The sequence below is a fragment of the Theropithecus gelada genome, chromosome 13 (genome assembly GCF_003255815.1).
Source record: "Theropithecus gelada isolate Dixy chromosome 13, Tgel_1.0, whole genome shotgun sequence".
Classification (NCBI taxonomy): Eukaryota; Metazoa; Chordata; class Mammalia; order Primates; family Cercopithecidae; genus Theropithecus; species Theropithecus gelada.
In genome coordinates, this window is record NC_037681.1 from 58,656,048 (window position 1) to 58,682,132 (window position 26,085).

A 26,085-nucleotide genomic window follows, 5' to 3' on the forward strand; every position below is an offset into this window, starting at 1 on the left:
AAAGAGTCCCTTAGCTATTCTTACTTAGTACCTCCTCATTTCAACGCATTCATAGGTGGATCAGGTACAGATGGTTGGAAACCTCTTGGAAATCTCACACACACACACACACACACACACACACTACACAAACACAGTTACCAAATAAATCGTGCTTGGGATTATCCATGTTTCTTAATCTCTTTAGACTTTTTAAAATGAAGTCAATGGGAGGGCTGTTATTTATCATCTTAAAGCACTGGTATATGGAAAACATAATGGACATAGGAAAGTCAATGGTGAGCAACAGAAAAATGACCCTGTTCCACAGAACTAAGTATCAGGGAAGATAAATAATTTGATAGAATAATAAGATATGATTGGATATCAGATCCACTTGAAATTGATTTAACCTCACCTTCCACATGTACTCAACCACTAGCTCCCTGTGAAGTCATAATCCGAGAGAGTAAGTACAGTTTTCTTGTGATTGTTTCTAAGACAGTAATAGAACAGCAGGGCCAGGGAAACCTTAGATTAAAAAAAGACCCAGTGGGATACTGGTTAACAAAAGGTGTTTACTTAGGTGACTTTGCTCTCTAGCTCAGATTTTCCTCTACAAAAGAAATTCAAATATCTAGCTTCATACCTCAAATAAATACTTACTGCTTTAACGCACCCAGCAAATCTAACATAGCATTAAAAAGTCCAAAATTAGAAATATTCTTTTGAGGTCTCTACCCAAAATGCAAGACCAGCATCCCCAGGACCTTCCTCTCTCCTGCCCCTTCAAACATCATGCGGACAACATTCTTGTGGACATAACGATACATAAAACACACACACACATTTACTTTCTCTATGTTTCTGAAAACTTCCCCTTATTCACTCTCAAAGTCTGAGAATGTAGGAGGGGCTCCTATTGCTGAAATAGACACAAGATTCACTAATGAAAATGATGGTTTCTTTATCCATCCTCTTAGCAACAATAAAAATGTGGCTGCAGTTCAATTTAAGCAAACACCTGAATAAAAATTTAGATTTATATAAAGTATTAAATTAATATTAAATCAATTTAATAGTCTTTATTTTTGAAAAGAATCAGAGTAGGCCAGGCTGCGGTGGCTCACACCTGTAATCCCAGCACTTTGGGAAACTGAGTCGGGCAGATCACTTGAGATCAGGAGTTTGAGACAAGCCTGGCCAATATGGTGAAATCCCCATCTCTACTAAAAAATATAAAATGCCTGTAGCCCCAGCTACTTAGGAGGCTGAAGCTGAGAATCACTTGAACCTGAGAGGCAGAGGTTGCAGTGAGCCGAGATTGCACCACTGCACTCCAGCCTGGGCGACAGAGCAAGATCCTCTCTCAAAAAAAAAAAAAAAAAAAAAATCAGAGTAGAATTATTTTATTTAGCAACCTCTCCTAGCAACTGTTTCAGAAAAATATTTACTCTGAAAAATGACATGTACCTGTAGTTCATTGTTTTTCCCCAGATTTGATCCCAGGGATACCTTAAATGAGATACTGAATGAGCATAAACGCAAAAGCAGATCATAGTTTCCTTTGAAAGCTGGACTAAGTAACAATTACAACGTGCTACATCAGATACGCTGAGCTACAGTAAATGATTTTGAAAGATGGGCTTCATCTGCCCCCTACTGTACTCTAGGTAAATAACAGGACTTCCTAATTTAGCATTGGTAGACAAGATTATTTGGCATCCCTCGCTAAAATGTAAAGGCTACGGCAAAAAAGACAGCACGTGGTTCACCACTGTGCCCCCACCATGTGACATAGTACCTGGGATATAGTAGACACTCAATAAATGTGTTGAACAAATGAGCATACAGGTAAGGAAAGTATGCTTACAGACTGAGTAGGCATAATACCAAGTTTTACAGGCCCAAGAAAAAAAAGCAAATGTTTTGCAATGTTCATACGTTTTTGATAACTTGGTGTTCATTGGGTATGCATTGTCAGCAATTCAAACTTGCTATCCTCTAATAATTTCACTAGGCTGAAAGAAACTAATTAGAATATTCAGACTTAAGGATATAGGTAAATTTTCTAAATGTGACTGTCAAGAAATAACTTTTTGAGAGCTTAGAATCTGAAAGGCATAAGGTACAAAACCATCGAATTGTCTCCAAGACACCAGAACTTGCAGAGATCATGCAAAGTTCCCCATGCCATCTCCCATTCCTCGCCCCAGGTGACCCCTGCAGCTGCCAGTCCTCCAGTGATTATTTCTGTCTCTCGAGGATTCGTGAAGGCACAGACTGGAAGATAGGCATTATATTTAATTGGGGGTACATTTATTGAATATGAAGGAAGTCATGCAAGTGCCAAGATTTCAACATTTCATATACAGGCATCCCTTGGAGATATTGTGGGTTTAATTCCAGACAATTGAAATAAAGCAAATACCACAATAAAGCGAGTCACACAAATTTTTTTGTTTCCTAGTGCTTATACAGTTATGTTTACATGATACTGTAGTCTATTAAGTGTGAAAAAGCATCATGTCTAAAAAACAATGGATATACTTTAATTAACAAACACTTTATTGCTAAAAAGTGCTAACAATCATCTGTGCATTCAGCAAGTCTTTTTGCTGGTAGAGGGTCTTGCTTGATGTTGATGGCTGCTGACTGATCAGGGTGGTGGTTGCAGAAGGTTGAGGTGTCTGTGGCAATTTCTTAAAATAAGACAAGGAAGTCTGTGGCATCGATGGATTCTCCCTTTAATGAAGGATTTCTCTGTCACATGTGATGCTATTTGATAACATTTTACCCAGAGCAAAACTACTTTCAAAATTGGAGTCAGCCCTCTCAAATGCTGCCACTGCTTTATCAACTAAGTGTATGTAATATTATAAATCCCTTGTTGTCATTTCAGCAGTGTTCTCAGCCTCCTCACCAGGAATAGATTTCATCTCAGGAAATTGCTTTCTTTGTTTATCACCAAGAAGCAACTCCTCGTCTGTTAAAGTTTTATAATGAGGTTGCAGCAATCCAGTTACTGTCTTCAAGCTTCATTTCTAATTCTAGTTCTCTTGCTATTTCCACATCTGCAGCTACTTCCACCACTGAAGTCTTGAACTCCTCAAAGTCACCCAGGAGGACTGGAATCAACTTCTTCCAAATTCCTGTTTATATTGATATATTGACCTCCTCCCATGAATCATGAATGTTCTTAATGGTATCAAGAATGGCAAGTTGTTTCCAGAAGCTTTTCGATTTACTTTGCCCAGATCTATCAGAGGAATCATTGTTTATGGCAGCTATATCTTACAAACTATGTTTCTTAAATCATGATGTGTCTGGAGTTGGGTCCTTCCAGTGGGTTCTTGGTCTCACTGACTTCAAGCATGAAGCCACAGACCCTCACAGTGAGTGTTACAGTTCTTAAAGATGGTGTGCCCGGAGTTTGTTCCTTCCAATGTTCAGATGTGTCCGGAGTTTCTTCCTTCTGGTGGTTTCGTGGTCTCGCTGACTTCAGGAGTGAAGCCGCAGACCTTTGCAGTGAGTGTTACAGTTCCTAACAGTGGCACGTCCGGAGTTGTTTGTTCCTCCTGGTGGGTTCATGGTCTCGCTGACTTCAGGAATGAAGCTGCAGACCCTCACGGTGAGCGTTACAGCTCATAAAAGTAGTGTGGACCCAAAGAGTGAGCAGCAGCAAGGTTTATTGTGAAGAGTGAAAGAACAAACCTTCCACAACACGGAAGGGGACCCAAGCGGGTTGCCGCTGCTGGCTGGAGTGGCCAGTTTTTATTCCCTTATTTGTCCCCACCCACATTCTGCTGATTGGTCCATTTTACAGAGTGCTGATTGGTGCATTTATAACCCTTTAGCTAGACACAGAATGCCGATTGGTGCGTTTTTACAGAGTGTTGATTGGTGCATTTACAATCCTTTAGCTAGACACAGAGCACTGATTGGTGCGTTTTTACAGAGTGCTGATTGGTGCATCTACAATCCTTTAGCTAGATAGAAAAGTTCTCCAAGTCCCCACTCGACCCAGGAAGTCCAGCTGGCTTCACCTCTCAATAAGACTTGAAAGTCAAAATGACTCCATGATCTATGGACTGCAGAATGGATGATGTGTTAGCAGACATGAAAACAATATTAATACATATTCTTATACACCTCCATCAGAGTTCACAGGTGACCAGGTGCATTGTCAATGAGCAGTAATATTTTCAAAGGAATTTTTTTTCTGAGCAGTAATTCTCAAGAATAGGTTTTAAATATTGAGTAAATAATGCCGTAAACAGGGGTGCTGTCATCCAGGCTTTGTTGTTCCACTTACAGAGAACAGGCAGAATAGATGTAGCATAATTCTTAGGGGTCTCAGAATTTTTTTTTTTTTTTTTTTTTTTTTTTTTTTTTTTTTTTTGACAGAGTCTCGCTCTGACACACTGGAGTGCAATGGCATGATCTCGGCTCACTGCAACCTCCACCTCCCCAGTTCAAGCATTCTCCTGCCTCACCCTCCCATGTAGCTGGGATTACAGGCATCCACCACCACACCTGGCTAATTTTGTATTTTTAATAGAGATGGTGTTTTACCACATTGGTCAGGCTGGTCTCAACCTCCTGATCTCAAGTGATCCACCCACCTCTGCCTCCCAAAGCGCTGGGATTACAGGCATGAGCCACTGCGCCCAGCTAGGATTTTCATAATGGTAAATGAGCATTGACTTCAACTTCAAGTTGCCAGCTGCATTAGACCCTAATGAGAAAGTCAGCCTGTCCTTTGAAGCTTTGAAGCCAGGCATTCATTTCTCTCTAGCTATGAAAGTCCTAGATGGCATCTTCTTCCAATATAAGACTATCTCATCTACATTGAAAATCTGTCCTTTACTGTAGCCACCTTCATCAGTGATCTTTGCTAGATCTCTTGGATAACCTGTTGCCACTTCTACTTTAGCACTTACTGTGTCACCTTGATTTTATGTTATGTTACAGAGATGGCTTCTTTCTTTAAATATCATCAGCTAACTTCTGCTAGCTTCAAATTTTCTTCTACAGCTTCTTCACCTCTTAGCTTTCACAGAATTGAAGAGTTAGGGCCTTGCTCTGGATTAGGCTTTGGCTTAAGAAAATGTTGTGACTGGTTGAATCTTCTATCCAGACTACTCAAAGTTTCTCCATATCAGCAGTAAGGCTGTTTTTCTTTCTTATCATTTGTGTCTTCACTAGAGTAGCACTTTTTCTTTCCTTCAACAACTTTTTCCTTTGCATTCACAACTTGGCTAACTGGTGCAAGAGACCTACTTTTTTGACAAATCTTAGCTTTCAACATGCCTTCCTCACTGGGCTTAATCATTTGTAGCTTGTGATTTAAAGTGAAAGATATGTGACACTTCCTCTCACTTGAACACTTAGAGGTCATCATAGAGTTATTAATTGGCCTAATTTCAATGTTGTTGTGTCTCAGGGAATAGGGAAGCCTGAGAAGAGGGAGAGTGATGGGGGAAGGCCAGTGGTTGGAACAGTTGGAACACATACAACATGTATCAATTAAGCTTGTCTTCGTCTTTGGGCACAGTTTGTGGTGCCCCAATTACAATAGTAACATCAAATATCACTGACCAGAGATCACCATAACCAATATAATAAAAAAGAAGATGTTTGAAATATTGCAAGAATTACCAAAATGCAACACAGAGACACAAGCTGAGCACATGTTGTTGGAAGAATACCAATAGACTTGCTCGAGGCAGGGTTGCCACAAATCTTCCATTTAAAAAAAAAAAGTGTGATATATGCAAAGAACAATAAAGCAAGGCACAATGAGATGAGGGGTGCCTGCACCGATTTACACACCTTCCTTGGGGCAGCCGAGGCTTCCCTGAGGAGCCAACACAATGTGCATGTGTGGGGCAGTTCTAAAGGGAATATAGGTAAGTAGCAATGGATGTGACATAGACAATGGCTAGAGGACTCTGCACAAAGGAAGTATCAAATGGGCCTCACCTCTCAGGCATGAAGAAGCTGAGCCTTGGGAAACATGGATATGAATCACCTAAGCAGAAAGCAAGCATTTCACACTGGGGGAAGTGAATGAGTAGAGACAGATGGAGCACTGGCATGCCCTGAGCCGCTCTGGAGAGAGAAGTGACTTTTCTTCTCTGCTTGATAAAGGTGATCCCACCTTGCTTTTTCCCCCTCTCTCTCTCTCTTTTTTTTTTTTTTTTTTTTTTTTTTTGAGGCAGGGCCTCTCTCTGTCACCCAGGCTGGAGTGCAGTGGCCAGATTGGTCTCAAACTCTTGGCCTCAAGTGATCCAAAGTGAATCGCCCACCTCGGCCTCCCAAAGTGCTGGGAATCCAGGCAGGAGGTACCGTGCCCAGCCTGCCTTGCTTAAAGACTCTGTAATAACTACCTTAATGATATGCCAATTTTCCTCATGTCATTTCTACTGGACCTAAAACTATAATTATATCCATTTATCCCATGAGGCCAATTAGAAAGTCAAATCCTAGAGAAAATACATACCAAAACCAAAAAAAAAAAAAAAAAAAAAAAGCTTTTCAAGTTTTGCTTATTTACTCAGAAAACCTGAGTAATACTATTCGTGAGAATGGATTCTGTGGATGCTAGATCATGCTAGATTGGGCTACATTGTCACAAGAATTCACTTTAGAGGTTCCAAAGTTAGAGAATTAGGCAAACTAGGAGAAGTTCTAATTGTTTGCCCTAGGACATGATTCTAATTATGTCCTAAAATCTGGACTCAATGTTGGCCTACACTAAATAAAGTTGAGATGTCAGGAATTCCTGAGTACAATGTAAAAGACTGTTTCCCCAGCCGCTCCAGTGCCTGCTCGATAGCTTCAGGAACCCCATTACCATGGAAGGAGGGATGGAGGGGACACTTGGGCTCAGCAAGCAGACTTCACACCGAAGTTGATCTGCCTACGACCATGGCTGAGAGCCCAAACTGTCAACTCTGAGCTTCCAATATGGTGCAGGAACCCAAGGAGATTAGTTTGGCATCTGGTTAAAAGGTTACAAAGAGCGGGGCCCTGTGGCTTACACCTGTAATCTCAGCACTTTGGCAGGCCAAGGCGGGCGGATCATGAGGTCAGGAGATCGAGACCGTCCTGGCCAACATGATGAAACCCCATCTCTACTAAAAATACAAAAATTAGCTGGCTGTTGTGGCGCGCGCCTGTAACCCCAGCTCCTCAGGAGGCTGAGGCAGGAGAATTGCTTGAAACCAGAAGGCGGAGATTGCAGTGAGCCGATATTGCGCCATTGCACTCCAGCCTGGTAAGAGACAGAGACTTTGTATTCAAAAAAAAAAAAAAAAAAAAGGTTACAAAGACCACTTTCATCACCGAGGCTGCAATTTGTCTCCACTGAGACACTCATTCTGGTTATGGATTAGATTTCCCTGTATGGTATCCTTTTCGGACGTACTAAATACTTTAATCATGACCATAATATTCCACCCAAAGGTGCTTTTATTTTATTTTATTTTATTTATTTTTGAGACAGAGTCTCATTCTTGTCACACAGGCTGGAGTGCAATGGTACGATCTCGGCTCACTGCAACCTCTGCCTCCTGGGTTCAAGTGATTCTCCTGTCTCAGTCTCCCGAGTAGCTGGGATTACAGGCTCCTGCCACCACGCCTGGCTAGTTTTTTTGTATTTTTAGTAGAGATGGGCTTTCACCGTGCTGGGCAGGCTGGTCTCAAACTCCTAACCTCAAGTGATCAGACTGCCTTGGCCTCCCAAAGTGCTGGGATTACAGGCGTGAGCCGCTGCGCCAAGCCCCAAAGGTGCTTTTTATGAAGAAATTTATTTTACAATGAAAGTAATAATGCAATAAGCCAGTGCTCACAAGATATATGGCAAGACCAGTGAATGCTTTTGCTGTGAAGCAGGTAACCTTCTAGAATGGCAGAATGGCTTTCTGAACTCTCCAGTACCAGCCAAGAAACAGCACTTTGTAAAAGTGAGTGTTGTCCTACCAGGTGCAGGACAGGCTCTTAACAGGAATTGAATGGTATTTCGCCAACAGCCAGAATGTATGTCTGGGTATCAATAAATAAAAGTGAGTGTATATATAAGTATAACTATCTCAAGAACACAAAGCTTTTAATTCTGAAATGCAGTTTTGTTTGGGGGGTAGGAAAAACAGAAGGTAGAAGGAATGTACTGGGTGTTCTCATTTGTTTGTACTAAAACATGCCCTGATCAATGAAACCTAGAATGATTTATGCTAGATGTGCAACATGTAAAGAATTAAGAGGTAAGGTAGATGGATCCCCCTTAAATTTTGAGAAAATCAGTGATGCATAGAGCTCGTGCCACCCAATGGGGCAATGCACATAAATAGTAAGTTCAACCTCTTGTAGTAGATGGTCAGGGACATTGGTGATAACAAAGATATTGATGAGACAGCTGGGGAAATGTGAATGCTGACTGGATATTTGATATTAAGTGATGATCTATTATTTTAGGATAAAGGTATTGTGGTTGCTGATATGTGCCCAAGTATTTATGATAGAAATGATATAATAACTGGGATTTCCCTCAAAATAGTCAAACTTCAGGTAGGGGGAATGGAAGTGTGTAGATAAAACCAGACTGGATATGTGCTGATAATCATTCAAACTGGGTGATAGGTACATGAAACTTCATTACACTATTCTCTCTACTTTCATGTTTGAAAATCTTCATAGTAATGTCTTTAAACAACCTTTTAAATCCACTAGGCTATAGGTAGGTTTAAAAATTTTCTGACTGACAATTGGTTGAGTTTATGTGAAGACCTGGGATAAATAGAAATGAAATGTCCGGGTTAAAATAAAAGATTGTGGAGACCAAAGTTCTTATTTGCAGAAGAAGTCTTCAGGTAGTAGACTTCAGAGAGAACAGGCTGTAAAATGGTTCCTATCAGACTTAAAGTCTGTGTTGATGTGAATGCGTGAGAGGTTTAATTAGGCATATCCGACCCCCACTTCCCATCATGGCCTGAACTGGTCTTTCAGGTTGAATTTTAAGAGAGCCCTGGCCAAGGACAAAGTCCATTCAGATAGTTGGGGGAGGTCTTAGAATTTTATTTTGGGTTGACAACTGAGTACCTATTTCAGAATTGTGGTAATGCAATTGAAGATACTCTAGTCAGGGCTCTCTGCTCCTCCCATTTGACAGACAGCCACATCTTCTCATGTAGCACCAGCCACATCCTGAGATACCATGGTGAAGGTGAAGGCCAGAGTCAATGGATTTGGCCATACTGGGCACCTGATCACCAGGGCTGCTTTTAACTCTGGTAAAGTTGATGTTGTTGCCATCAATGACCCCTTCACTGGCCTCAACTACATGGTCTACATGTTCCAGTATGATTCTACCCATGGCTAATTCCATGGCACTGTCAAGGCTGAGAATGGGAAGCTTGTCATTAACGGAAATCTCATCACCATCTTCCAGGAACGAGATCTCACCAAAATTAAATGGGACGATGCTGACACTGAGTACATTGTGGTGTCCACCAGTGTCTTCACCACCATAGAGAAGGCTGGGGCTCACTTGTAGCAGGGAGCCAAAAGGGTCATAATCTCTGCCCCCTCTGCTGATGCCCCCATGTTCATGATGGGCGTGAACCATGAGAAATATGAAAATAGCCTCAAGATCATCAGCAATGCTCCTGTACCACCAGCTTCTTAGCCCCTCTGGCCAAGCTCATCCATGACAACTTTGGCATTGTAGAAGGACTCATGACCACCATCCACACCATCACTGCCCCCTAGAAGACATTTTACAGCCTATTCTCTCTGAAGCCTGCTACCTGAAGACTTTCTCTGCAAATAAGAACTTTGGTCTCCACAATCCTTTATCTTAACCCAGACATTTCCTTTCTATTTATCCCAGGCCCCTCCAGGAAACTGTGGTGTGATGGCCACGGGGCTCTCCAGAACATCATCTCTGCATCTACTGGTGCTGCCAAAGCCGTAGGCAAGGTCATCCCTGAGCTGAATGGGAAGACTACAAGCATGGCCTTCTGCGTCCCCACCACCAATGTGTCAGTCGTGCATCTGACCTGTCATCTGGAAAATCCTGCCAAATATGATGACATCAAGAAGGTGGTAAAGCAGGCATCGGAGGCCCCTCAAGGGCATCCTGGACTACACCGAGTACCAGGTTGTCTCCTCCAGCTTCAAGAGCGACACCCACTCTTCCACCTTCAATGTTGGGGCTGGTATTGCCCTCAGTGACCACTTTGTCAAGTTCATTTCCTGGTATGACAATGAATTTGGCTACAACAACAGGGCAGTGGACCTCATGGCCCACATGGCCTCCAAGAAGTAAGACCCCAAGACTACCAGCCTCAGGCCCTCAGCTGCTAGGAATTCCCTGTTGCACTAGGTCTCCTACCACACTGAGAATCTCCCCTCCTCACAGTTTCCATGCAGACCCCCCTGAAGAGGGAGGGGTCTAGGGAGCCCCACCTTGTCATGTATCATCAATAAAGTCCTCTGTGCTCAGCCAAAAAAAAAAAAAACTCTAGTCAGCAGGATTCCATGATTTTTCTCCAACAATATTCAACTGCTAGGTGTAGGTACAGGTAGAGACTTGGGTTTATAAACAGAGTTGAAGTTTCATTAAGTGGGTACACAGAGTAGCTAAGGATGTTTTTAAGGAATGTTTGTAGTGCTGGACCACTGCATCTCAGCTGAGTAAGAAGGCAAGGAGATGAGGGCAATATGTATGAACAAGCAGTAGGGTGAAAGGATGAGGCTTCAATGAGATCAGAGGATTGTTTGAAAGGAAACACTGCAGTCAGTGAACTGAAAGGAAGCCATAAAATCTAGATTTGGGAGGTAGTAATGACATAGTAGAAGGGTATGACTTATGAGTGAGGAGACATGGAGGAAAGGAGGTCTTTTGGGGGCTGAAGAAATCAAGAGATGAGATGGGTCATTCATGTGGCATTAAGGATCCAAGAATGACCACAGAAGGAACAAGAGAAAAAGGCTGGAAGCCAGGTGCTAGAGTTATCAATGGAGGGGGCATGGTAGGGAGGTCAGTAGATTGCCCACAGTAAGTTGGGGTGACAAGTGGAAAAGTCCAACAACTTTAAAGAAGCTGTTTTATTTGCTGTTTAATAGAAAAAAGACTTGAAAGGGAGCAATGGAGCACAGGAACATCACCTCTGTTAGGACCAACAGTAGCTAGGGAGGGAGAAAGCCAGCCTTGAGAGGGCTGCAGGGGAGAAATTCTACTAGGGGAATAGAAGACACCAGGGTTTCAGTTAAAGTGAACAATGAAGAGAATGCACACAGAGAGAAAAAGTGTTTAGGCAAATTGTTAATAACAGACTGTGGATTATAGAGAACACAAAAGACAGGTGTGGGAGGCCAGGGAAGAGCTGAAGATGGGGTTAGATTAGGTAGTGGTTCTCAGACCTAGCCACACAACAGAATCATCTGGGGAACTTTTGAAAATACTGATTCCTGCACCCAGATCAACTGAATTAGAATCTCTAGGGGGTAAGGCCAGGGTATGCACAGCACAGTAACCAAACTTTCAAATACAGTCATCACCCAGTATCCATGGGTGATCAGTTCCAGGATCCCTGTGGATACCAAAATCCACAATGCTCAAGTCCCTTATAGAAAATGGCCTGCATAGAAGCTACACACATCCTCCCATATGATTCAAATCATCTCTAGATTACTTTTTTTTTTTTTTTTTTTTGAGACGGAGTCTGGCTCTGTTGCCCAGGCTGGAGTGCAGTGGCCGGATCTCAGCTCACTGCAAGCCCCGCCTCCCGGGTTCACGCCATTCTCCTGCCTCAGCCTCCCGAGTAGCTGGGACTACAGGCGCCCGCCACCTCGCCCAGCTAGTTTTTTTTTTTGTATTTTAGTAGAGACGGGGTTTCACCGTGTTAGCCAGGATGGTCTCGATCTCCTGAACTCGTGATCCGCCCGTCTCGGCCTCCCAAAGTGCTGGGATTACAGGCTTGAGCCACCGCGCCCGGCCTAGATTACTTATAATAACTAGTACAATGTCAATGCTATGAAACTAGTTGCTTAGGGAATAATGACAAGGAAAACAAGTCTGTACTGTACATGCTCAGTACAGATGCAACCATTCACTCTTTTCAATTGTCCATCCGAGGTAGGCTGAATCCATGGATGCGGAACCAACAAATACAGAGGACCACTTACTTGCACACACTAACACAAATAACAGATGAGAAGGGGGAAAATGGTATCGGTGTTTATCTCTGATGAGTACATCAGAATCTTAAGGGTGAATGTCTTTATACTTTCAAATTTTCTTGTGCATATTTCAGATCGAATTAAAAAAAGGGCTTTCGTTTGTTTGAGGGGGATTGCTTAAAGAAAGGGGTTTATAATACAGTCTCAATTTCTACTGTTTACACATGGAATTTATTTGGTCTGTCTGACCCAATCTGTTTCTGGCAAAAGGAGCATGACATGAGCTTTGAAAAAATATCTAAAACTTAAAAATAAAGGAAAAAGCAGTAGATCATGTCCTTTCAAAGTTATACTGGGGCATTGCTTAGCATGCCTATCAAGAAGGCTTCTAGGCAAATTGCTAAAGAAATTTATATATTTTTTTATATATTGAATCCTAGCAGATTGTGGGTGTGTGTGTGTGTATAGTGTGTGTATATATAGTATGTATATATATATAGTATATATAGAGAGTATGTATATATATATATAGAGTATATATATAGAGTATGTATATATATATACACACACACACAATGAAATATTCAGCCTTAAAAAAGGAAATCCTGCTGTTTGTGACAAGGAACCTAGAGGACGTTATGGTAAGTGAAAAGAGTCAAACATAGAAAAATACTGCATGATCTCACTTATGTGTGGAATCTAAAAGTAAAAGAAAGGAAGGGGAAAAAATCAAATACATAGTAACAGAAAGTAGAATGGTGGTTACCAGGGGCAGGAGAATGGGAAGATGTAGGTCAAAGGGTAAGTCTAGAGCTCTAACACGCAGCATGAAGACTACAGTTAATAATATTGTATCGTATATTCGAAATCTGCTAAGACAGCTTTTAGGTGTGCTTAGTACAAAAAAAGGAGGGGGTAACCACGTGAGATGATGAATATGTTAATTTGCTTGACTATATCATTTCACTATGTATATAAAAATGGCATGTTGCATACCTTTAATATATACAATTTTTAAAAGTTAACATATAATTGGCTTATTTTTTAATGTTTTAACATTTTTGTTTTAATTTCTATTTAAAGATAAATACTGGCAGACCATTTGGGGGACTCAATTTTTAAGAGCCAAAGGGGTTCCTGCAACTAAAGTCTAAGACTCACTGATCTAGATCTGTTTGGCATTGCCATTTACTACTAAGGGCTCACATTACTCAGCATACTCATTTCAAAATGCCCTTCCTGGTGGACTACATAACTCCTATTTCTCCAATTCTGCTTTGAACCAGCCTTTTGCCATCTCTGGTTTCCTCATTAAGGAGTTGAATACATTTTATTATGTATTCATTGTATATTTGGATGACAGTCATGTATAAATTTAAGGATTATACTTTGATAGGAGGTACGATCTGCTGATTTATACAATTAGTCCTGAGGTTCTTTTCTCTGTATTCAAAAGCTGATGAAAGAACAGGGAATATTATGAAGTGTCATAATCATTCTTAAACATTTCCCTAAAGAAATGAAAGAAGACTGCAATAATCAGCTATGTCTAAAACTATTGTGTTCCTTCACAAAAGTATTTAAAAGGAAAGAACAAGTAAAAAGCTTGTGAAGCAAAATGGCATAGTTTTGAAAGAATATCCAAGCTTCAGAATGTGTCTATAATTTGAGAGACAACATTTACTTTAACATGGAAGAAGCGCACGCTTCCAATCTATGGCCAAGATCTTTCCCTCCCGATACAAGTTCCACCTTCCTCAGAGGGAAAGAACACAGTACAACAACGTAATTTCAGCTCTGTCTATGCAGAAATCTTTCCTAGTCAGGAAAGTATAGAAACAGCAGGAGAAATCCATAATTCTGCTACTCATTAGGAAACACTTAACACTGATCTCAAGCTTCAGTATGCATTAGAATTATCTGAGAGACCTGGTAGAAATACAGATTTAAATTCACTATGCAATGTGGGTGGGGCCCAAGAGTGTACACTTACAACACAGCACTCCAGGTGACTCTAATCGAAAATAAAAAACGAGCCAGGTAGAATAGTGCATGCCCATAGTCCTAGCTACTTGGGAGGCTGAGGTGGGAGGACTGCTTGAGCCCAGGAGTTTGAGACCCCACCCCTAGCCCGTAAAAAATAAAAATAAAAATTCATACTTTGAGAAACTAGAGTATTAGAATTGGCCGCTTAGCTGTTCTATTTTTCTAGGAATCGTCCATGTAACCTTAATATCTAAATATCAAGCCCCTCTACCTGATCTGAAAGGCCCTTCACAATCTGGCCCAGGTCTTTAAACTTCAATTCCACTCCTACATCCATCTCTGCCCTTCAGTCATTCCCTAGCAGAGCCATGCTGGACCATTGCTGCATTCCTCCTTGATGTTGACCCTTCTCTCTCTTTCCTCCTCTCTGGGAGGGACTATTTACTCTTCACAGTGGTGTGATAGGGTGGGTAAGTACATAGCACTCTGAACTCTAAAGCCAGTAGACCTGGTTTCAAATCCCAGAACACACTCCCTTTGGTAAATGTGGTTGACCTCTCTGAGCCTGAGATGACTCCTCTATAAAATCAGAGGTAAGAATAACCCACCCCAAGGCTACTACATGAGCACTGGCAGCATTTAGTATAGATGACAAACATGTTTATATCCCCCGACACACACAAAACCTTCAGTCTTCCCAGGAAAAACTGCCCTGTCCTCTCTAAATAATATAAACATCCCTCTTGGAGATAAACGCACACACACACATTTTTATATGTATATGTGCGTGTTCATACACACACACACACACACACAGGCCTGTCCTCACAGGACAGCCTGTAAATCCAATTCTGGTAGGACTTATATAAGCAGATACTCAGGACGCTGCATTAAATCAAATCAGTATACTAAAGTTTTAAAAATAAGACAGGCCGGGTGTGGTGGCTCACACCTGTAATCCCAGCACCTTGGGAGGCCGAGGTGGGTGGATTGCCTGAGGTCAGGAGTTCGAAATGAGCCTGGCCAACCCTATCATTACTAAAAATACAAAAATTAGCCAGGCGTGGTGGCAGGTGCCTATAATCTCAGCTACTCGAAGACTTAGGCTGGAGAATCGCTTGAACCTGGGAGGCAGAGGTTGTAGTGAGCCAAGATTGTGCCACTGCACTCTAGCCTGGGTGACAGAGTGACACTCCATCTCAAAAAAAAAAACAAAAAAAAAAGGATAATCCAAATCTGTAAGGTAGCCTACTCTCACCATCCCCCCAGTTATTTTACTGAGGGTTTTTTTTTTTTAAATGATCATATTTCTTCATATTTTGATATTTTGATGCCAAGGGGAGAAAAAGCAACCAATATTTAGGATCCCACAGTTGCCAAATAACCAAGTTTACCTACAGTAGGTGGCATATGCCTAAGTATGGAAGGCGGATGGAGTTGAAATTGACTAATCCAGTCCATGTTAAAACATTCTGAGCATTTAGTATGCATAAAAATGTTTGATAATGTAAAAAAGGTGCATAAAGTATGGTTTCTTCTTTCAAGGAGCTCAACCTATTTGGGGAAAAGTACTGACAAAATGCTTTCTTCCATAGACAAAAATAGCAATGACTACCACCCTCCAAACTTCATCTTGTTCATCCTCTTCAGGAAACAGAGGAAGTTAAAAATAAGTACAATTTGGAAGATAGGTGTTTGTTTACAAATATCAGCGTCATAAAAAAGATTTAAAAGACTGTCTGCCAGGATGTGGAAATTCTCATCACATCCTCCTAACATCTGTGAGCGGTAATATTAGTCCTATTTTATAGATGAAGAAGCTGCGGCTCAACTGCTATATAAGCGTTAGCACCAATTCATGAAGCTTGGGTGGTGGAGCTAGGAACAAAGTTCAGTTTTAACTATAAGCTCATCTCCTTTGCTTAGAATTGAAATTTAAGTATTCTTCCAGATCTAGGTTGAGTTTTTAGGTAGTCTTCATGTTTTGTAACCGAGGAGTCTAAACCATGCCATTTTAGATGACCTGTCTTACTGTCCGTGGCTGCACACCCATTTGGCTCCAGAATGAGAGTACATTGTTTACTAATTACCATATAAATTTGTCAGAAAGTTAGAGAACTGTTAAATAACAGCCCAAATGCCGGGGATGGGGTGGGGGTGGTCGGGGAGTAAGTTATGGACAAGCTTCAAGTACAGGTGGCTAAACAGCAGATCCAGCCTTAAAACAAGCAAACTTGAGGGCACGATTTTCTGTTCTTGTACCTGCTTCCCAAGCACCCTTCCTTCACATTTTATTTGATTCTCTCAACAATCCTATTATAGGAGGAAAATTGTCATAAAAAGAAAACTCTTAGCAGTTGTTTCAGTCCTTTTTCACACTATTAGAAAGACATGCCCAAGACTGGGTAATTTATAAAAGAAGGGGTGACTCACAATTCCACATGACTGGGGAGGCCTCAGGAAACGTACAATCGTGGTGGAGGCAAAGAGGCACGTCTTACGTGGCAGCAGGTGAGACAGATTGAATGAGTGAAAGGGGAAGAGCCTCTTATAAAACTATCAAATAGATCTCGTGAGAACTCACTATCACGAGAACAGCGTGGGGGAAACTGCCCCCACGATCCAATCATCTCCCACCAGGTTCCACCTGTTGATTATGAGGGTTACGGGGATTACAATTCAAGATGAGCTTTGGGTGGAGACAGAGTCACGCTATCTCAGCAATGATCCCAGGTCTAGTGTTCTCTCCTTAAAACTCCACCTACCCTAAGAATCAAAGTAACCATTAAATAATTATATAATGACCTAGGAAAATATCCCTGTTACATGAAAAAAATATATCATGTGCGGGATAATTCTATTTTTGTGTAAAACAAAAAACGAGTATATTTTATGCATATGTAGACGTGTCAATAAGCAGATGAAAGGTTCCAATAGTACACACCAAAGTAATGGTTCTCTCAGGTGTACAATCAAATGGACAGGAACATTTCTACTTCTTGCATCATTTTTTAGAGTGGTAATGTTATGGGTAATTTTCAGCTTGTTTCGGTATTAGCAAGATGTTACTTCCTCCACTTACTGCCTTTAGGAATGCAGCCAAGACAGTCCTTGCATCTTGAGTTGGGAATATTACTTGTCATTGTCTAAAGCTTCTAACTGATTGAAACCTCTGGAGGTGTATATAGTAGAGTCCTAAGTTGCAAGCCTGAGATGCCCAAGGTTCTTTTGGTTGAAGTGGTTTCCTACCTATCACACAGGACTGCCTTGAGTATGGAGGGTACTAACGTATATATGGAGGTGCTTTATTGAGCTATGCAAAGGCTGTGACTTCCCTCCCCTAAGCCCTTTCCTGTATATCTCTAGGCAGTTTGAACCTATTCAGCTGATATATTTGGCTCTGAAAAGCAGCAAATGTCACAATCCTAAAAGGACATGAAAGTTGTATTTCACTGAGTACATTAAGGGCACCTCAATTCCTCAGTCTAACTTCCAGCAAAATGCAAATCTGAAAGACAGAAGTTCCTAGGATCTAATGTAAGACTTCAGTATGCAGAAGGTAAGGGAGCAATTCTCTGTGCTGCTTGGGATGCCCCCCATCTAGCTTTGACAGGAACCAGTAACTGGAAGACTCCCCAAAGTCACATTCTCTTTCTGGCAGAGGTTCCAAACAGAATCTAACAGTCATTTGATGAGTAATCTCTGGCCAAGTGAGAAGACGGCTACCAGAGGCACAGCAACTCAAGCTAATTTTCATCCTCACTCCACGACTATGACACGAATGGAAAAAACCCAAGATGTGCAGATCCATTCTGGTCAAGTTAGAGGGAGGGAGGGAATTCAGGACACGAATGTTTAGGCTAAAGCCTAAAAGTGTGAAATGGACTTAAGCAATGCACACTGGCAGATAAGCAGCTGATCAAAAAGCCTATTTATTACCTGGTTAAAAGCCTAAGCATCTGCTTTCCAAAAAGCCATTTGGATATATACACAACAGACCATTAACAGTCATCACCACAGTGCTTTCCAAAATTTTGTGGTATATTTTAATAGGTTCTTAACCACACTAAGACCAAATAAATAAATAAATAAATCCCATAATAACAAAACAATGCAATTAAAACAGCACTCATACCTACAGCAAAAGAGGTCTCTAGCCCGCCAAGCTTAATTCTGAAGTAAAAAAAATACAGCAACCCCAGCCCAAAGTTCTCCGGAAATGTAGCCCTCAAGAAGGAAATACTGCTATTGAGGTCTATAAGTAGAATATTTTCACAGTGCAAGCAAGACTAGCTATCTTCATGAGAAGTATGTAAGGAATACTAAATAGCAGGGTCACAGATGATTGCCCCTTTCACAACAGCGAATTATCTGTATCTTAATTAGGAAGATAAATCATTTGTTCTTGAGAAAATCTTCATCTCTTTTTAAAAACCTCACTGGTAATATAGATTACTAAAACCTTTGCCACAGAAAAGATGCTAACACCAAAGCTGATGTGTCAATCAACAATTTTCAGTTTGTCTTTCATCCTCTTACTGCTTCGTGCCTAACAATGTTCGGAATCTTCCAACAGAAACACCAAAGTGCTTTCTTGGAATCCTGCAGAGAATTGTCTTCTTTGAGGAAAGCACGCTTTTCCAGTAAGAAATATAAGAAAGCCAATGGTCTAGATTTTAACTTTTTAAAGGTAAGCTAAGTCTTTAATTTCAGAAAATCTGCTATTATACAACAAATTATTTTTTCATTCATAAAAAACAGTCCACAGCATTCATAAAACAGGGTGGCAGAATAAAGACACTTTTCAGGTGGATTCTTTAAGAACAGATGAGTAAGTTAGCAATTTAATACAGATGAAAACAAATACAATCCATATAAAAACAGAATTTGGGAGTGGGAGGGAAGATGTATCAACCAAAGTAAATTCAGAGTTTTCACGCATGTAACTCAACACCTGCATTTTCTTCGCTTAAAAACCAAACTAAGGGCCGGGCGTGGTGGCTCACACCTGTAATCCCAACACTTTGGGAGGCCAAGGCAGGTGGATCACGAGGTCAGGTGATTGAGATCATCCTGGCTAAAACGGTGAAACCCCATCTCTACTAAAAACACAAAAAATCAGCCGGGCATGGTGGCACACACCTGTAGCCCCAGCTACTCGGGAGGGTGAAGCAGGAGAATCACTTGAACCAGGAGGTGGAGGTTGCAGTGAGCCGAGATCACGCCACTGTACTCCAGCCTGGTTGACAGAGAGAGACTCCGTCTCAAAAAACAAACAAAACTAGGTACTTTAATAGGTGTTCATAAAGACTACAAAAGTACTGAAAAAATATTAGCCTTACATATACCACCAAAAAAAAAAAAAATTTAAAAAAAGAGAAAGAAATTAATAATCCCCATCTACAACTAGGTTAATCATAGGATTTCCCTTATAGAGACAGACAGAGAAAAGTAACTTTTTACAAGCTTAGCTTTGAGGTACGATGCCTGAGAGCTCTCAACTGGGGTGTTTCCTGCTCATGCTCTCTTCACTATAAACAAATGTGGCTTATGTAGTGGAATACATACTTGAAAAATTCCTTTAAAAAGAATCACAAGTTTCATTTTATATATACAACAAATTTTTAATTATGTACTGAAAATAAATTACAGGAAATAACTTTAAAATGCAACAGAGGACAAAGTCACAATAAACATTCCCATTGAATTCCCTTGGGGCGGGGGGTGAGATTGCAGTGCTCAAGATAAATATCACAAATATATCAAAAACTTCAAATTGTCTATGCATTCACACACTGACATGAGCCACAAACATTCCTTTCACAGGGACTGTACTTATTTAGCCTACCACAGGACCAGATTTTGCCATAAACTACAAAACTTTTAATACAAAATCGTATTTATATATTTATAATTCATATACATGCCCTATCTGTGATTTTAGAAAATAAAAGCTACACACTGTACAGACACTCTTAACTCATAGCTGTAGGCAACATTTTTGGATGGAATTTCTTCCCCAATAAAATTAATGGCATATTTTATGTACATGAAGGCTAAACTGCAAAAGACAGTTCAGTTTCCCAGATATGCATCTCCTTTTAGGGCAGGTTTATAAATTTAAAAAGGCAAGACAAATGTACACCTCAGAATTACTTTCTTAGCTACAAGAGTTGTCATGTAATTTCTGTGAAGTTTCTGATACATGCATTTATGTAATACTGGTATTGAAGGCGGTAAAGCAATATATACTTTTAATGTAGTGGCTCAATAAAGGCTTCATTGTCATTCCAATCTGGTTCTTGAAACAGTGATTCATAAATTCTCTAAAAACTAAAATTTCAATGGGACACTGTGTTAAAGAGACTCTAAATAGATTTCTGAAAATATTTCCCTGAAATATCCTTTTACATAAGACAAGTTCACTAACATTAGATTAAGTAAAAAGAAATAAAAGAATTAAACATGGCACAAAGGTGCATGATTAACCAATGCTCCTCAGCAAATCTGCATGTCTTAGGAGCCATTAAAAGAATGCTTAAAACTAACAAACAATTTTCACACTCTGTGGCAGCCATCTGTGAAGCCAGTTACACTAAACTACTTCTACAGTTGATTGTAAACTTTGGTTTATTTTTATTTGAGTTCTCATTGTACAGCAAGCATGAAAAAAAAGAGAGTGGAGTCCGTGAGGAGATGAACTGTCAGTCTGTCTTTAATCTGGCATGATGAGACACCTGGTCAGTCAGGCCTGCTTTGATAGAGTTTGTTACAGACTGCCTTATGTTTTCCTCCATCAAATTATCACCCAGGGGCTTCAATACCTGTGGTATGAGAAATGTGCAAAACAAACAAAAACATGAGGTAAAAAAAGAGTTACATATAAAAATAGATATAAAAATTCAATTCAAAGCAATGATGAAAATAACCAGGAATATGGGAAATAAAAAGATGCTTCTCTCAAAAAAACTTATGATGCTACTAGACATTTTATAATGCAACAAAAATTACTTTCCTCTTATTCAAACCATTTACAATTCCTATGAGATGGATGTGCAATTCCATACCCTATATGCAGCATCAAATCTGGTATTGTGTATACAGCATTTATGCAGACCGGCCCAGACGGTCCTGCTTATTGTCCTACATGTATAAGTGTGAACACTTCAGATAGAGAAAAAGGTTAAAAATACTGTCTAATTTTTCTTCTTGTTATTGTTGGATGACAGTCTCTGTCGCTGTGCTGATGAAAGAGCACGATGAACCATTCGACGTCTAGTAACTTCAAAGAGTTTGGAAAACACCTAAAACATGAAGTGATTTGTTAGGAGAATGACTCAGAGTGCCTCGAAGCTAAAGAGTTTAAGACTACAAGAACTTGAGACTGTAGGTTCTCACCTTCCTGGGACTCCTCTGAAGCAAAAGAAAAGAGAAATGCAAAGAAATTTAGACAAGGTTTGTTGACACAGCACAGATCTGACTAGTTGATCACCTTACCTCAACTATACTGAAAATGATTTTATACACTTTAGATTCTTCCATTTAATTGTTTTGTAATAATGGTACCTCTAAAATCCTAGAATCAATGCTGTTTAAGAGATGAATATTTCTCAAAAGAAGATATTGTACAATTATTGAAAATTATATTGCAGAAAATAATGATCCAAAATTTTAAAATAGCTAATTTTTTCTTAAAAGTGAAGCTGCGATAGTTTTGCATCCATCTTCTATTAGAAGATATCAAAGAAACATCAAGTAGTGAGATTGAGATAAAAATTTAAATAGAATAAATACCCAAACATAAACTTCCCAATCAGATCTAAATAGAGCATTTCTCTAAAGAGTAAATACAAAATCCAAATTAATATAGTGGGTCACTTTATAAAATAACATCATTACAAGAAAAGTCAATATCCAATCAACTTTCTTCAAAAAAAAAAATGGTCTGCTTCTTCAGTCTTGGAGTTTATAGCCAAAACAAACACCGACTCGCATATCCTAGATCTTCAAATAAGCGCAATATTTCATGAGCCCAGAAATGGCATCTGAAATGCCTATTACAGTGGTCATCATTAATAACTGTAGCTTTCATTCTGGTCCTTGACATGATGTTCAAGTATTTCACAAAGATCATTTTAATAACATCCGTAAGTGGAATTTTCTGTCCACAGGTAATTCCAGCACACAGGAGGCAGATACACAAAATGGCTTTCCTTAGTAGATACTTGCTGGGCAAGAGTTCACAGCCTGGCTTTGAATTCTGCTTTGACGTAAAAGATTATGATGGAATGTGGTTCTCTGCTCATGGCGCTTTGCTTTACTAATTAATATTTCCATAATACAAAAGTCAAAGTTTCCTTGGTAAGAAATCCCTACAGGATTGTTCCTCACAGTACATCAGGAAATCACTACTATCTTCATGGAAGGCAATGAAGACCTGTCTACCATCCAGCATTTCTCCTGCATTGCTGCTTGCCAGTATTGGGAAGAAACTTATTTTCCTTTCCAAAAGCACCACTTCCAAACTTCTCCTTACCTTCAAATCATTCATTGTTTATATTTTCTTTACTCAAAGAAAAAAAATCATTACAGACTCTGACCCTGCCCACCGTCTGGTATAATCAGGCCTACAACTAAGAATCTATCCAGAGGACAGTACAGATTTAGGCTAACCAAAGTACATTAAAATTGTAACTTTAAAGAAAAAATCTTCAATTCATAAAGATTCTACATCTGAAAACAGAAGACATCCTTTTGACATTTCTCGTATGAAGGAAAAGTAGGAGTACAAATACTGCAAAGGATGGAAAATCACAGGAAAATAAGATTAGCCACTGAAAAACCAAAAGATAGATACCAACCTGTTCCCATAGTGTTTCAGCAATCTGATCAATCATTGTTCCAATTTCTCTGAACTCCCCAGAGTATTTAACATATGCCCAAGTACAAAGAAATGTCAGTGCTAACCCCATGACAAGGTTACACAAGACGGCTATAGAGTTTAGGCCAATGAAGCCAGTCAGTCCTGAGATTATATACATAGCAAACATGACCGCAAACAGTGTGGCTGGGGTACGAGCAGCATAGAAGATATTTTTGCCATCATTGTGCTTTATAAAATTTGCATAGGTTTCTTCAATTTCAGCTTCAAGCTGGTCCTGGTAACGACGGCAGAACTCATCTCCACCCATCTTTTTTACAGAACGAAATTGTTTTATCGCCACTTCCTTGAGATCCAAGTGTTTTCGCTCCAGATCTGAAGGTGCAATGTAAGGCTTGTCCCCTCCACATACCTGCACAGAGAGAATTACAGTATTACATGCTGGAAATAATTAACACTTGAAAGAAGTTCCTGTTCATAGTTTTTAGTCTCAGAAAGTCAAACCACTTACATGATTCAGTTTTAAACTCACAACACCTCACAGGTTATCATAATCTAGTTATTTTTTATATGTTGAACCTACTCAAGCAAAATAATTTTCCAATTATGACTAACTGAAACTGAAGACAAAAAAATTTTACACTGCGCTCTGTACCTGCCTTCACTTGACCATCCATACACCATAATAGTACACAAAACTGTTGGCAAGAGAGTGGGTAAAAGATAATGCCCCAAAAAGATATTTTAATGTTTGAGCAAGCAAGTACAGAAACTGCTACTGGCCTTAAACTAATGCTACTAACATCAGAAGTCACTAATAACAGCACTCTGAATCACACATTTGTCAGAAGATATTTCAGTAGAGTTTATCTAATAACTTACTGCTCAAATTCTGCTCTCTAAAATGTGAATTATTTTCTTATAGTTTATTTCCAGCAAAGACCATAAAGGGGAATTAGGGAATAATGTACCAAAAGCTGCACGAATTAGCTCAATTATTTTAAAATATTTTTTTTAATACTTTTTAAAAAAATTTAAAAATCTTCTCACTCCAGCTTCAAATTTAAATTTTAGGTACAAACCTGTTCCATACTTTTACAATAGGTATCTCTTGCTCCTGCTACTGCAGCAAGATTATTAGCTTCAGCTGTTGCCTAAAAAATAAAATGTGCCATTATTATGCAAAAAATACTCTATGACTCTAAAAATTCTGATTAACATAATAAGTTATGTACAATAAACCCTAACCCTAACCCTAACCCTAATCAACTCTGAAAATGAACCAAATAAAGTAACTTCCAGTTTTTCTTTCCTATGAAAGGGTACATTGGTATAAAGGATACAATGGTAGGTGGTTCCAATAGGACTGCCTGCCTAATTTTGTTTCACTTAGATTGATGTTAAAGTGTGTCTGTAGAAAACACCACATATGCTCAGGAAATGGATAAAGATAAATAGATATAACCCTAAAATGTGTGGATCTCCAGGTGCTAGGAATCGAGAATTACTCATTTGGTTCTCTCTCATAATCAGTATTTTACAAGACATTTTCAAACCCACAAAACTTATTGCACGAATTTTTATCAGCAAATACTGTTTAATCTACTATAAAATGGAAAAATAGCCTAAAGTAGTAAATTTTTAAAAATATGAATGGGTTAAAATGGCACTGTCCCAAAGGAACACCATTTGAAAGAGGGGGAAAAAAAAAAAAAGACTATATATTCACTAGAAGTAGCTCTAAATCATTAACACCAAATAAAAATAAGACTTATTTCAAACAACATTCATTGTCAAAGACTCAGAATAGAAGCAGCTTAGTTCAGAGAGGCCCACATTAAGTCATCTTATAAAACAGAAATTTTCCTGTACTTTGAGCATCAGGAGAGAAGGTATTGTGGACTCTTATTTCTGGTGGCCTAGACACATGGAAGGCCTACAATCTGCAGTTACAAAAAATGTATGAAACCTTAGGACCCATGACACATACGGCCTTAAGCAAAACGTATTTGCGTGCAAAAAAGCACCCCCCATTTTCAGCATTTCTCTCTAAAGCAAAGATCTTTATTCTCCCTCATAAATAAGTATATGTACAACACACATCACTCTCTCACTCTCTCTACCTGAAGCATGGACTTTGGATGTGGAAGTTCCTCTCCTTGATAAATTTTGATGTAAGCCTAAAAAGGGAGAAGATTTGTTAGACTGATGGGTTATGCAATTTGGCTCCCATCCCCAAAGAAAGAAAAGTCATTAAATATTAAAATAATTCACACCATTAAAAGTAAATTCTAGGCTTTAAAAATCACCTTATTCCAACAAAGTTAACCCTATTCTCAGTATTATTAAATTATATGCTGCTAGATAATATCATAGATACTTCTATAACAAATAAAACATAAAAGTTGTAACGCATAAAGTTAGATATAAAATGCCATCCTCTTTATGAAAATAAATTCACAATTACCCCCTACTGCCAGTATTTTAATATTTAAAAAAATTTTTTTTTCTCTTTCTTTAGAGATGGGGTCTCACCCTGACACTGAGGCTGGAGTGCAGTGGGATGATCATAGCTTACTGCAACCTCGAATTCCTGGGCTCAAGTGACCCTCCTGCCTCAGTTTCCCAAGTGGCTAAAACTACAAGGTGTGTGCCACCACATCCAGCTTAAGAAACAATTTTATCCAGTATTTTACTTTGACCAGCTTAAATTGTATTTCAGCTCAAGAAAAAAAAAAAAAAAATACCTAATTTGTGGTTTAAGAGTAAGAAGGAAAAGATGAGAGTTTGTTAGAAGTCCATATAGGGTCTTTCATCTCAACTTTTTTTTTTTTTTTTTTTTAAAGACGGAATTTCGCTCTTATTGCCCAGGCTGGAGTGCAATGGCACAACCTCAGTTCACCACAACTTCCGCCTCCTGGGTTCAAGCGACTGTCCTGCCTCAGCCTCCCGAGCAGCTGGGATTACAGGCATGCGCCACCATGCCCAGCTAATTTTGTATTTTTAGTAGAGACGGGGTTTCACCATGTTGGCCAGGCTGGTCTTGAACTCCC

General features: G+C 39.6%; 1 protein-coding gene and 1 pseudogene across 10 annotated transcripts in view; one reads left to right on the forward strand and one right to left on the reverse strand.

The window, feature by feature from the left end:
• Positions 1-9,196: 9,196 nt before the first annotated feature.
• On the forward strand, positions 9,197-10,309 carry LOC112605036 (annotated as a pseudogene).
• Positions 10,310-18,831: 8,522 nt separating this feature from the next.
• The window catches only part of ATL2 (atlastin GTPase 2), a 79,756-nt gene continuing 72,502 nt past the window's right edge, over positions 18,832-26,085 (reverse strand). For 4 of the 10 annotated variants that reach the window (XM_025354389.1, XM_025354383.1, XM_025354390.1 and 1 more), the window contains 5 exons: positions 25,156-25,212; positions 24,115-24,186; positions 23,013-23,444; positions 21,550-21,564; positions 19,755-21,455 (listed from right to left, as the gene is read on the reverse strand). In XM_025354389.1, coding sequence (XP_025210174.1) covers positions 21,348-21,455; positions 21,550-21,564; positions 23,013-23,444; positions 24,115-24,186; positions 25,156-25,212 — 684 coding nt within the window. In that variant the 3' untranslated portion in view covers positions 19,755-21,347. Of the gene's footprint in view, positions 23,445-24,114; positions 24,187-25,155; positions 25,213-26,085 lie in introns of all 10 variants that reach the window. The other 6 variants (XM_025354385.1, XM_025354388.1, XM_025354391.1 and 3 more) reach the window with 4 other exon arrangements.